The 14,209-nt window shown below is 39.2% G+C and overlaps 2 protein-coding genes across 3 annotated transcripts in view; one reads left to right on the top strand and one right to left on the bottom strand.

Annotated features, from left to right (window-relative positions):
• IFTAP (intraflagellar transport associated protein) overlaps positions 1-9,706 on the bottom strand; it is a 59,344-nt gene extending 49,638 nt beyond the window's left edge. The window contains exon 1 of one of the 2 annotated variants that reach the window (XM_060157725.1): positions 9,588-9,706. The gene's annotated coding sequence lies outside the window, so the exon portion shown is untranslated. Of the gene's footprint in view, positions 1-9,466 lie in introns of both variants that reach the window. The other variant, XM_060157726.1, reaches the window with a different exon arrangement.
• A 358-nt stretch (positions 9,707-10,064) lies between these two features.
• Positions 10,065-11,648, top strand: RAG2 (recombination activating 2). The gene has a single exon (XM_060157727.1). It carries the CDS (start codon positions 10,065-10,067, stop codon positions 11,646-11,648), a length of 1,584 nt encoding a protein of 527 aa, XP_060013710.1.
• The last annotated feature ends 2,561 nt before the right edge of the window (positions 11,649-14,209 follow it).

A 14,209-nucleotide genomic window follows, 5' to 3' on the forward strand; every position in this document is an offset into this window, starting at 1 on the left:
AAATGGGCCTTAAGAAGTAATACAGTGCTTCCCTAGCTTCCAATTTCTCTCAGCATTTTATTTGCAATTTTGCCTTGATGTACACCACATAACATACACACACACCAACATAAAAACAATTTCTTTTTGCCATCATGGTTTCTATACTCAAAGGTAGAAATTAACATACACAAATTCCCTCCTTCTCTAAGAATAAAAATTTTAAGTGAATTTTCCTTCTAGTATAACATTGTAAAACACCTCTGAAATTTTGCTCCATTTTATTTTACAACTAAGTGTCCACCTTACATCACGGAACATTCTGGTCAGGTGGCTGTATTTAATTCATTACTTTAAATAAAAAATGACAAGTCACTTGTCACATTCTTCTCTTGACAACCCATCATACTAACTGTAGATTGCTTCCTTCTATACATTTCCTTTTCCTTCCTCTTTTCTCCTCTTGGCTAGTTTCAATTGTGGCTTCTATCATGGGATTCATTCAACAAGCCAAACATCTCCCTTTCCCACACTATTTACATTACTTCCTGAAAAACCAGCCACTTATTAAAGAAGTAAAAATTGTCTATGCCTTTTTTTTTTTTTTTTTTGGTACGCAGGCCTCTCCCGTTGCGGAGTACAGGCTGTGGACGCGCAGGCTCAGCGGCCATGGCTCACAGGCCCCACCGCTCCGCGGCATGTGGGATCTTCCCGGACCAGGGCACGAACCCGTGTCCCCTGCATCGGCAGGCGGACTCTCAACCACTGCGCCACCAGGGAAGCCCTGTCTATACCTATTTGAATGCTATGAAAAGCTGCCACTGACCTCATTTCAAACACTTGCTAACCCACTGAGCAACAATGTCATTTAAGTTTTTTCTCCATTTATATGATGGGGATGGAAATGCTTGAGAGGTCACTGCACTTCTTAAGAAACACTGTCATGAGTTCACAAAACTGTGCTGCTCCCCTGCCCTCCTCCACCCACCATGTACACACACCCCTGCAGCTATGTTACCCTTTCAACTTATTTAACTTTTCTAGCCTTAAGCAGTTTGAATGTAGGTATAAGGGGACTGGACTTGAAGCTGTCTTCCATCTCTGACGTTCTATTTTTCTCCAATTATGCTTCCTTTTCATTCAATTACTATGTCAGTATATCCCATTACTAAGTTTTTTATTTCCTCTGTGGAATAAAACTTATTCTACTCTGTAATGACACTGACTTGTATTCTTTAATTGTCCATAGTCTTTGGATTTAAGGCACGAGAAATCCATATATTTCGGTAGGAATTTGGCTCTGCCCCTATAACTGTGATTTCTTGGTGAACTTTTAAGAAAGGGTGAGCATAGGAAGAATGTAAAACATGTTTATCCTCAATCAAGAAGTTGCTTCATCCTGCTATCATGCATGTTCCTTAAGGGCAAGAGCTGAGTCTGTGATTTTTTTTTCCTAATTCTCCGCATGACTCTATACATAGTGGATACTCAATAAATATTGTTCATGACTTCACATTTAGTTTCTATGCTGAGGACTCTGGTAGACGGGGGGCTCTGAAGGAGCTCACTGCGAGTCTAATGCTTTCTTAATGTGTGGCAAGGGCTCAGGGTTTAAAAATCCATTTCCAAATATGTTGCTAATTTCCAGTCTCTTTAGGAGACAAGTAACCCATTTAGCAAAAAACTGCCTGTTTTCTGGTGTTAGTAGAATGCAAAGGCTAAAACACTTACCTAAACCTACCCCTGGTTTCTAGGTTGCATTTCTTACTTTATATTTACTGTGGAGCTGTCACTGATGCTGGAATCTCAAGTGCCAGGATCATTATACACCATAAACAGGTTAGAGAAATAACCCAGTACTCGTTTGCAGACAAAGAAAAAAAAGGTCATCATGGAAGTAACAGAAGAGATGATGACACTTTTTTAAGGCATGGACCAACATTCCAAATGCCAAGAATCAGCCAAACAACTGAGCTACTTGTCAGTTTTTTAAAAGTCAACCCTGAAAATATATCCTAAAATTTGGCAAAAAATGAAAACCTTCACTTACACAAATATATTTATGGCACCATCATCATTACACAAGATCTACTGAGTACACTCTTTAAAACAGTTTATATCCATTAATCCTCCCAGTAAGGCAGGTATCCTCCCTGTTTTAGAGATAAGGAAATTGAAGGTCAAAAAGGCCATTCAGCTAGTAAGTGGCAGAACTAAGACCCAACTCCAAATCTGTCTACCTCTGATCCCTGCATTCTATCATCTAAGCCACATAGAACCTGATTAAATGACCAACAATACTGAATGGTCAGATATATTTACTTAATGGAATTTTAGGCAACTATTAAAAATTTTGGAAATAAAATATACATTTCATAGTATATATGAAATAATGTTACATTAAAAAGATAAAACAAAATTTAAATACATTCTTATCATAACTAAGTAAAAATATGTATACATTTGGGAAAAAATTAGAATAGAGCACAAAGAAATGAAAAGTTTTATGGTCGGGAAATGGGCTTAACAAATGGTATATATTTTTCTTGATGTAACTGTTTTTAATGAATTGTTTAAAATTAGGTCAGCTACAGTAATCAAGACAGTGTGGTATCGGTGAAAGAATATACAAATACATCAATGGAACAGAATAGAGAACCCAGAAATAGACCCACATAAGTATAGCTAACTGATCTTTGACCAAGGAGCAAAGGCAATACAATGGAGCAAAGACAGTCTTTTCAACAAAGGGTTCTGGAACAACTAGACATCCACATGCAAAAACAGGAATCTAGACACAGACTTTATACCCTTCACAAGAATTAACTCAGAGTGGATCACAGACCTAAGTGTTAACAACAAAAATTATAAAACTCCTAGAAGATAACATAGAAGAAAACCTAGATGACCTTGGGTATGGCAATGACGTTTTAGATATAACAGTAAAGGCACAATCCATGAAGGAAATAATTGATAAGCTGAACTTCATAAAAATTAAAAACTTATACTCTCCAAAAGACACTAACAGGACTTCCCTGGTGGCACAGTGGTTAAGCATCCACCTGCCAATTCAGGGGACACGGGTTCGATCCCTGGTCCGGGAAGATCCCACATGCCACAGAGCAACTAAGCCCGTGCACCACAACTCCTGAGCCTGTGCTCTAGAGCCCATGAGCCACAACTACTGAAGCCCACGTGCGACAACTACTGAAGCCCGTGAGCTCTAGGGCCCGCGTGCTGCAACTACTGAGGCTGTGTGCTGCAACTACTGAAGCCTGCGCACCTAGAGCCCGTGCTCCACAACAAGAGAAATCACCACAAAAAGAAGCCCGCTACAACAGAGTAGCCCCCGCTCACCGCAACTAGAGAAAGCCCGTGCACAGCAATGAAGACCCAACGCAGCCAAATAAATAAATAAATAAAACTATAAAAAAATAAAATAACAAAAGACACTGACAAGAGAATGAAAAGAAAAGCCACGTGATAGCAGAGAATACTTGCAAAAGACACATCTGGTAAAGAACCGTTATCCAAAATATACACAGAACTCTTAAAATACAATAATAAGAAGACAAACAACTTGATTAAAAAATGGACCAAACGCCTTACTAGACACCTCACTAAAGAAGACATAGAGATGACAAATAAGCAAATGAAAAGATGCTCCGCATCATATGTCATTAGGAAAATGAAAATTAAAACAAGATAACTACTACACACCTATTAGAATGGCCAAAATCCAGAACACTGACAACACCAACTGCTGGCTAGGATGTACGGCAACATGAACTCTCATTCATCGGTGGTGGTTATGCAAAATCATACGGCCACTTTGGAAGACAGTCTGGAGGTTTCTAACACAACTAAACATACTCTTACCATATGAATTATCAGTAGTGCTCCTTGGTATTTACCCAAAGGAGCTGAAAACTTATGTCCACACAAAAACCTGCACATGGATGTTTACGGCAGCTTTATTCATAATTGCCAAAACCTGAAAGCAACCAAGATGTCCTTCAGTAGGAAAATACAGTAGATAAACTGGAATATCCAGACAATGGAATATTATTCAGAGCTAAAAAGAAATGAGCTATCGAGTCATAAAAAGCCTAGGAGGAAACTTAAATGTATATTACTAAGTGAAAGAAGCCAATCTGAAAACTATATGACGTTCTGGAGTATGCAAAACTATGGAAACAGTAAAAAGATCAGTGGTTACCATGGATTGAGGGGAGGGAGCAACAAATAGGTGGTGCACAGAAAATTTTTAGGGCAGTGAAATTATTCTGCATGATACTATAATAGTAGATACATGCCATTATACATTTGTCCAAAGCCATCGAACATACACCACCAAGAGTGAATGTTAATGTAACTTTGGGTGATAATAGTGTGTCAATGTAGGTTCATCGATTGTAACAAATGTACCTCTGGTGGGAGATGTTGGTAATGAGGGAGGCTATGAGTGAGTGGGGGGCACGAGGTATATGGGAACCCTCTGTACCTTCCACACAATTTTACTGCGAACCTAAAACTGCTCTAAAAACTTAGGTCCATTAAAAAAAATTAAGTCAGCTTTTTCATCTGTTCTCAACCTTTTGGTTTATTCTTCCTTTGATTATGAAACTTTGGAGTGGGAATGGGGAGGCTACTATCATAGTTTTTAAGACCACTGTGGGATATTTTCCTTGGCTAAGCACTTCAAAGACTTTATCTCATCTAGTCTTTTTGCAACAATCTTTTGACGTAAATATTTCTATCCCCATTTCAGAGGTGGGGGAAAAGAGGCTTAAGGACTAAGATGACTCCACCTGGAAAATGGCAAAGCTGGCAGAGAAAACCAGGTCAGCTTGACTCTAAAGCCCATTTTCTTAATCATTCCACTATACAATATTACACAGCAGTTCCCTGACACAAAGCTGGTAGTAGGCCTCCCATAATCAGAACTCCTTCTGAGCCTTGCATTAAAGAAAATGAGACCACTGAGGAGCAATTCACGGTCAAAATAACTGACATTCGTATTAGTAGTCTCTGCTTTAGTAAAAATAATTTCCCATTCGAATCATACAGTATTTTTAAAATAATGTTTATTATTTAAACATTAAATATTAGTGTTTAAATAACAAACATTATTAATGTTTATTAATTATATAAACATTATTATATTATTAATGTTTATTAAGTGTTTAAATAATAAACACTTAATAAACATATTAAACATTCTAAAATGTTTTTAATATATCAGGATTTTACCAGTTTTTTGTGGTTTTTTTGGTCTTTACAGATAATAGATTATGTTTCCATTGTTCACCAGTAAGGAAACAGTTAAATCTTGAGGGTACACCCCGGTTGGATATCTCCCTTAACCATCTAAAGAAAAAAAAAAAGGTCACAGTCAGTTACTCCCGTTAGATCAGCGTTCACTGGAACATCTGTAGGCACACATACATACTCTCTTTACTGTCATCCTTCTGCAGGCCACGGTCAGAGTGAGCAGTCAGTGAATCTTCCCCAAGCGCTGACGTTTAATACCTGGTTTAGCAGCAAAGATTCAGAGAGGGGTGAGCTGCGCCCCTGGCCTTCAGGTAGGTCCAATAACTTCATTTCTACCAAAGCTAAAATATGGGAGCCTACGTTTGTCAACTTTAAGGGAAAGATGCCCCCCTTCAGCAGTATGTTAGTTCCAGGTGGACTGGGTGTCCAGATGGGGAAGGGATGATGTAGAATTTGGAGAGAGAGGGGCTTTCTGGTCTCAGGCTGCTGCAAGGATTTTATTCCCGTGGCATCAGTGTTGAAATTTTAATCTTAGTGCATAAATGCTTCTCTGGCATAAGTGTCAGAAGGAAGACCTAATCCTGGTTTTACTGCCAGCAAAAAAGTCAAACACTGTATGCCTCAAACCTGATTAACCGTGCAAGAGAGGGTTAATTCGTACACGAAAAGACTGCAGTTACACGAGGTTACCTGCTCTTTTGGAGCAATCAGGAAAACGGGCAACACTGATCAGCAAGATTTAATGCTTCCGAGTACAGTAGCTTCCTTTGAAAGGAAAAGAGTGTCAATTCAGACACACGAAACTACAAACCCAGACCTTACATCATTAGCCCTTTTTTGATTCTCAACTATGCCCTAGCTTCACAGTGAATAAATGAAAATCTCCCTGCTGAGGAATGTTAGCATGGGGTTGGGAGACTTGTATAAATTTATTGGTCCTATATTTCTGACCTTTAAAAAGAATCTTTAATGTGTTGACTTTGAAACTTCTTTCGGTCACAGAACAGTGTCTTTTTTTTCCAAATCTGCCTGTGTTTATCTGGCCTATTTAAAGAAAACCACTTCAGTAGATTTAGTTCTAGTGTCACCTTTTAAAAACCAAGATGTGATGAATAGAGTCATAGTAAAACCGTGGAAAATATACTATAGTCTATTCCTGTAAAGACATACTTAAGTTAGTAAAGCAAAATTGCAAAATAAACAAGTATGGCAAAATAATGTGAAAACACTTTCAATGTTCTTGTTCATTCTTTAAATACATAAGTCATCTGCCCATAGTTTAAAATGAATAATCTAAAAATTAAATACACAGATTCTTGAACTGTGTTACAAGAGGTAATTCATCTTAACAGTAATCAACTTTACCACTATTTTTAGGGCCCTGAAATTATGAGGTGAGCCAAATAGCAGGGCACCAAAGGGAGAACAGGTCAGAAATCTTTGGGGACCCAAAATAAGCTACAAAAAGGGGTAGTATTCCTTATGTCTTGCCCAAGAAAATATTTCTGTTTAATCTACAATAACACTGTTTTCACTTATGAGAAGCCAAAATCCCTATGAACTTTAAAATGAAGCCAATGGGCTACAATGAAAACATTTTATTTTTAATTTTCCATTTAAAAGCAAGTGTTCTTATTGTATGGTCACCCCTTGGGATCTGGGACCCATTACCTCTGTAGAGCTTGCTTTCTATCCCAATAACGGTCTTCACAGGTGTTTACAACAAGCAGGCTTTGGTGCTCCCTCAGCCCAAACGTGAGCAACTCTCTAAAAATCATCACACATCATGCTGAGTGTAATCGCGTATGGTTTTCCTTTACCAAACTGAGCGCCAAGAATACTTCCTTTCAGTTCCCATGGAGAGCGTTTTCTTAGTTGCACAGATGCCTTCTCTCATGTATACCTGCATAGGCCACGAGTAAATAAAACACTTGCCCAGGTTATTTCATAAGCAAGGCAAGTTGCTGAACCTACAAACCACCATGGTCTGAGGAAGAAAAAGGCTTGCTTTCATAACCTTAGTAATAATCCTTCTCATTCACCAGTTCCTCACTTGGTTTAATAACCCACAGATGATTATTAAAATATCACACCTTGAGGAGTCTCCCAAGTAAGCTAAACATAAGTAGAAGAGAATAATTAGCAATTAATTACACCTGATCTTCAAGGCAAACAGCCAAGATCTCATTAGACTGACCATAAACTCCACACGGTCCAAAGAACCTTTGCAAGGGGAATAAAAATAAATTACAGCATCAATTAACATTTCTTCAATACTTATTATGTGCCAGCATATATGATCACATATGTGCTATGTGAGTTACATGTGTCACCCCATTTATTCTCAAAAATAACTCAATGAATAGGTACTAATATTATCCCCATTTTGCAGATAAAAAAAGAGACAAAAAACTTGCCCAAAATAGTTACACAGCAAATAACTTTTAGAGCCCAAATTTGGACTCAGACATTCCAACTTCAGAGTCTGCATATTTAATGAGGGGTTAGAGAAAGGGTAACAAGAAGAATGAAATATTTCCTGTTATTTAAACTGAACCTACCACCAACCCCTCTGTTGTATATGTTTATCTAATTCTCACTAGTCTAAAAAATTATCAGTCTACACCCACTAACCAGATTCCCAGATCCTAAAGCCCTTCTAATCATCTCCAACATTATAAACATCATCTGCCATGACTGGCAGGTAACTGCATTAACAACCTTACTTTTTATAAGTTCAAGCATGATCGTCACAGCTATGACCTACAGTGTATAAAGCCCTGTCCTAAGTGCTTTGCATGTATTAACTTACTAATCACAACTTACATCAACCTGTAAGGTAGGTAAAATTATTATTTCATTTTACAGATGAGGAAACTGAGACACAAAGAGGTTAAATTACTTGCCCAAGGTCACACAGTAAGTGACAGAGCCAGGATTTGAATCCAGCCAGTCAGCCTTCAGAGCCCATACTCTTAGACACTGTTTTATACTGTTTTTGAAGCATATTAACAATTTACTCTTAAAAGTCAAGGAATCTGTGCTATTTTGTTTCCTTTAATCTTTAGTGCCTAGGACCTCACTCTGCAAACAGGGCGTGCATTTCCCATTAAGGCTCCTGACATCTCTCCAAGGTAAGTAATAATTTTTCTAAAAATTAAAATTTATCGGGCTTCCCTGGTGTCGCAGTGGTTGAGAGTCCGCCTGCCGATGCAGGGGACGCGGATTCGTGCCCCGGTCAGGGAAGATCCCACATGCCGCGGAGCGGCTGGGCCCGTGAGCCATGGCCGCTGAGCCTGCGCGTCCGGAGCCAGTGCTCCGCAGCGGGAGAGGCCACAACAGTGAGAGGCCCGCGTACCGCAAAAAAAAAAAAAAATTAAAATTTATCAAGCTTACTCCATCTAGTAAATACCTGTTTTAAAAAATCATACAAATATTACATTCTGAATAATTCTGGCACCTCTTTGCTTAATGCCTGCTTACAACAGAATTACTAATTACTTCCAAGGTTCTGGGGCTGGAAAGAGAGATCTGAAATAACAGCCACTAACTCTATTTTCTTACCCAAAAAGAGGGAGGAGTGGGGGCTAGGGGAGGAAGGGAGAAGGAGAGGTGTTTAGGAAACTTCTCTGCATCCCTAAAAGAACTCTAAAAACCGGAGGAAGAGCAGCTGAGAAAACAAATGGCCTTTGGCGTGGTACCCGCTAAAGTCTCATTACTGTGTTTCCATGACTAAATACAGGAGTGGTAAAAAACCATTATCAGGTAAATTCTCCCCTGCACCCCAGGTATTCAGAGACTAATCTTTCGGTTCCGCAAAATAGTCATAGCTTTTTATTCTCTGTGCCCCCGTCACACCCCCGCCCCATTAAGCTAAGGAGGCCCGGGGGTGCAATTTTTTTTTTTTTTTTTTTCTGCTACGCGGGCCTCTCACTGTTGCGGCCTCTCCCGTGCTAGCTCAGCGGCCGTGGCTCACGGGCCCAGCCGCTCCGCGGCATGTGGGATCCTCCCGGACCGGGGCACGAACCCGCGTTCCCTGAATCGGCAGGCGGACTCTCAACCACTGCGCCACCAGAGAAGCCCGGGGGTGCAATTTTGACTCGAGCTCAAAAGAAGTCCGTGAGGACACCTGGGCCGGGAGTCTCTTCGGGCTGCGGTTTCCAGGCAACAACCCCGCTCTAGCCACAAGCAGCCCTGCTTCCTACTGGGTCACCTGTTAATAAGAGTCCCCAGGAGACGCTCCAACAACACCCGGGCGGGGGTAGCCTGACGCCGCTCCCGGTGCCGCAGCTTTCCCGTAACCTAGATGTTGGGTCTGCGTCAGCCATTCTCACCTCTTCTTCCCTAGTTTTACGTCTTGGCTCCCATCTAGTCACTTCGCATTTTTGGCGTCTTTATTCAGACAGACTCCTCTCGCGGAGCCACAGAGACAAACTATCGTAGCCACGCATCCCATAGAGAACGGATTTCTGGGAAATGTAGTTCTTTCTGTTGGCAAGCGGCGAATCTTTAAGGGAAAAGGACTACAATTCCCAGAAGTCTAAGGGACGCTAGTCCATGTCTAAAACGGGTCCCAGCTTCTTGAATGGTATTAAGCTGGAAGGTTCTGTTTCTCTTTGCTTACCTAGCTGCCTGAATTTTTGCTATTTTGCGAATTCAGGCCACTACGAGCTTGTGGGACAGCTCTTTTCTTAAAATGCTTCTTACGTGTGAGGGGATCTAAACACAGTGATTTTATATGAAGGGATGTAGTAAGGCAAAAACAATTTTGTAATTCTTTCAGGTAAAAGATCTATCCACGATCAGAAAATATGTCACTACAAATGGTAACAGTCGGTAATAACATAGCCTTAATTCAACCAGGCTTCTCATTAATGAATTTTGATGGGCAAGTTTTCTTCTTTGGCCAAAAAGGCTGGCCCAAAAGGTCCTGCCCCACTGGAGTTTTCCATTTTGATATAAAGCATAACCATCTCAAACTGAAGCCTGCAGTTTTCTCTAAGGACTCCTGTTACCTTCCTCCTCTTCGTTACCCAGCCACTTGCACATTCAAAGGCAACTTAGAGTCTGAAAAGCATCAGTACATCATCCATGGAGGGAAAACACCAAACAATGAACTTTCAGATAAGATCTATATCATGTCTGTTGTTTGCAAGAACAACAAAAAAGTTACTTTTCGCTGCACAGAGAAAGACTTGGTAGGAGATGTTCCTGAAGGCAGGTATGGTCATTCCATTGATGTGGTGTATAGTCGCGGAAAAAGTGTGGGTGTTCTCTTTGGAGGACGGTCATACATACCTTCCGCCCAAAGAACCACAGAAAAATGGAACAGTGTAGCTGACTGCCTGCCCCATGTTTTCTTGGTGGATTTTGAATTTGGGTGCTCTACATCATACATTCTTCCAGAACTTCAGGATGGGCTATCTTTTCACGTCTCCATTGCCAGAAATGATACCATTTATATTTTAGGAGGCCATTCACTTGCCAATAACATCCGCCCTGCCAACCTATACAGAATAAGGGTTGATCTCCCTCTGGGTAGCCCAGCTGTGAATTGCACAGTCATGCCAGGAGGAATCTCTGTCTCCAGTGCAATCCTGACTCAAATAAGCAATGATGAATTTGTTATCGTTGGTGGCTATCAGCTTGAAAATCAAAAAAGAATGGTCTGCAACATCATCTCTTTTGAGGACAACAAGATGGAAATTCGTGAGATGGAAACCCCAGATTGGACCCCAGATATTAAGCACAGCAAGATATGGTTTGGAAGCAACATGGGAAATGGAACTATTTTCCTCGGCATACCAGGAGACAATAAACAGGTTGTTTCAGAAGCATTCTATTTTTATACGTTGAAATGTGCTGAAGACGATGTGAATGAAGATCAGAAAACATTCACGAATAGTCAGACATCAACAGAAGACCCAGGGGACTCCACTCCCTTTGAAGACTCAGAAGAATTTTGTTTCAGTGCAGAAGCAAATAGTTTTGATGGTGATGATGAATTTGACACCTATAATGAAGATGATGAGGAAGATGAGTCTGAAACGGGCTATTGGATTACATGCTGCCCTACTTGTGATGTGGATATCAATACTTGGGTACCATTTTATTCAACTGAGCTCAACAAACCTGCCATGATTTACTGCTCTCATGGAGATGGGCATTGGGTCCATGCCCAGTGTATGGATCTGGCAGAAAGCACACTCATCCATCTGTCAGAAGGAAGCAACAAATATTATTGCAACGAGCATGTGGAGATAGCAAGAGCACTGCAAACCCCCAAAAGAGTTCTACCCTTAAAAAAGCCTCCACTGAAATCCCTCCACAAAAAGGGTTCTGGGAAAATTATTACTCCTGCCAAGAAATCCTTTCTTAGAAGGTTGTTTGATTAGTTCAACAAGAGCCTTTCAGATTCAAGTGCATCAAATTTTTAAACCTATTTTAAAGAATCATAACAATGATAAAATTTATATTCCTATTTTTGTTTATTGAAAATGTCTAATGTTTTCTTTTAGTTATATGAATGAAGTGCCAGGGAAAAGTGCTTATAATACAATTCTAACTACAGTCATTGTATTTAGACCTATACAGGACCTATAACCTATATTTTGAAAATATTTTACTCAGTTATCCTAATGAGAATTTATGATCTGAATTTTTTATTCAAGGGATCTTAAACACAGAAGCAGTAATAATAATCAAGCTATGCTTATATCCCTTATAGGACTTTTGATAACAAATAATCCATAGAGCAGTTAAAACAAATTTAACTAGTAAAGAAACTAACACTCAAAGAAATTAAATGAATTATTTTGTGAACTATAGCAATTTGGTAGTTGACCAAAAATTAAGACTGAATCACCTGTATCCCACACAAATGTTCTTTGTACACCTCTACGATGGCCACTTGACTATGCCCATGTACAGAAAACGCTATGAGGAGCTAGGTAGGTAGGTAGATAGATAGATAGATAGATAGGAAGAAATAAATAATCTCCATTGACATGAAGGAAGAGAAAAAAAATCTACATCGTTTGTTACATTTTATCAAACTATCCACATGCACTTTCTTCAAAGGACCTCCCCCCCCATCATATGGTCCACAGATGATGAACCAGAGCTAGGCACTTGAACCAATTCTTTGAGAGATTTAATGAAAACTGCAGTCCACTGCTTCTTAGCTCTCCGAAACAGGGCACTAAGAAAGAACCACCAAATAAATCTCATGGAGAGGTTATTTCCCCAAGTAATATTGATTACTCACCCAAATAATAAAAGTTTAGAGAATTTGATAAAGTTAATAGGTAGATGATTTTTAAAGAGAAAAAAGAAATGTGTGTGTGTTTATGAGTCTAGTTAATATGTGGAGTTTGCTGCCAATGAAAGTTATAAAGTCAGTGAGCTTGCTAAGATTCAATTAGATACTTGCTAGAATTGAAATTAAAAGGACTGTTAATTTTGAGGCTTCGCATTATCAATTGATAATTAGATGACCTTAGATACAAATGTCTTCCCTCCTGGAATATTTTTCTGGAAAAGTATTTCACTTTAGCTTAAGAGCTTAAACCATAACCTCTTATTCATCAGTTTTCACTAAGAGTCCACAGTGTATAAGTTCTTATTGCCAAATTTAGGGGAAATATGAACCATACAGGAGATGAAATCCTGGAACAAAAGTTCTTCTGCTAATAGTTCCATGTTTCAGATACTGAAATTAATTTGAAAAAATTAAATCATGTTCACTTTGTTTCAGTAATGTTGCTTGATGAATATAGCTTTTGAATAATTGCTTGATGAATATACCTTTTGAATAATTTGCTGTACCACTGTTTTGATTTTTGTTGCTTCCATCACCTATATAAAACTAATAAAATATGAAAATGTCTTCTGTTTATATTGATTTATTTCAATTATTAACATTTGTAGTTACCCAGTTGCTGGCAAAATGATACTGTTTAATTTTCTCAGGAGTTCTCTGTTTTATTTTTTATCTATTAGTAGGAAGTAGCACAAGTTGGAACTGAGACACCCTCCACAGGGTTCAAAAGGGTTATTCCCTCAAGTACTATATACGTTCTCTTATCTTGACTTGTCTTCAGTGACCAAGTGGCTAAAAAATAATTACCCATATTTTTTTTGTAATCAGTGAGATCAACATATGGTAATCTGAGTGATTCAATTATAAACTCACTGGGTTCTACAGTCAAGCTCAGATCTCATTAGCATAGCTGTTTTTTTTGGGGGGGTGGGTGTCAAGAGCAAGTACTTTGGTTTTACTTACCATAAATTTTTGTAAAAATAGGTCTTTTAAGTCATCTCACCAATGAGTCCACCAGATGTGATTTTATGATAATAAGGTTTCTTTTCTACTAAGCACATGCAAACTTTCAAATGAACCACATTAGAAGAGTATTCACTTATCCCAATGGTATAATGCTTTTGCCGAAAACATTTCTAGGACTCACTTTTCAATCACCGTCAGAGCCTATGTTTCATTCCTTTGAAGATACTCAATAGTTAGAGATGGATTTGGTTTCTGGAAACAGACAAATGTCCAAAGGCTAGTAGGGCGTAACTCTCAGTATTATTGGCACTTTAGGCCCAAAAATGAAGTCTGAGATAACAAAATGGGTTTTCTGATATGCCTCACAAATGAGTGCTAAAGGTAAGTCCCAAAACGCTTTACACAAGAATAATATCAATAAATAAGTATATGGCTTTCCAGCGTGACTATTTTAAGGGACTCTACTCATCTACAAGTACAAATGAGTTCAATGTGTTAGGAGGAGGGAAAGCATAGTGGAAAAGGAGTAGTTTGTCTAAAGGATGAGATGAAGCTTGTCACGTTTGAGGAACTGAAAGAACATCAGTCTGGGGAGCACATAGTAAACAAGGGGAGCAAGGAGTGGCATACGCATGGAGAGGTGAGCAGGGCAGGGGCCCCCAGTTTTTC

This window comes from Lagenorhynchus albirostris, chromosome 9 (assembly GCF_949774975.1).
Source record: "Lagenorhynchus albirostris chromosome 9, mLagAlb1.1, whole genome shotgun sequence".
Lineage (NCBI taxonomy): Eukaryota > Metazoa > Chordata > Mammalia > Artiodactyla > Delphinidae > Lagenorhynchus > Lagenorhynchus albirostris.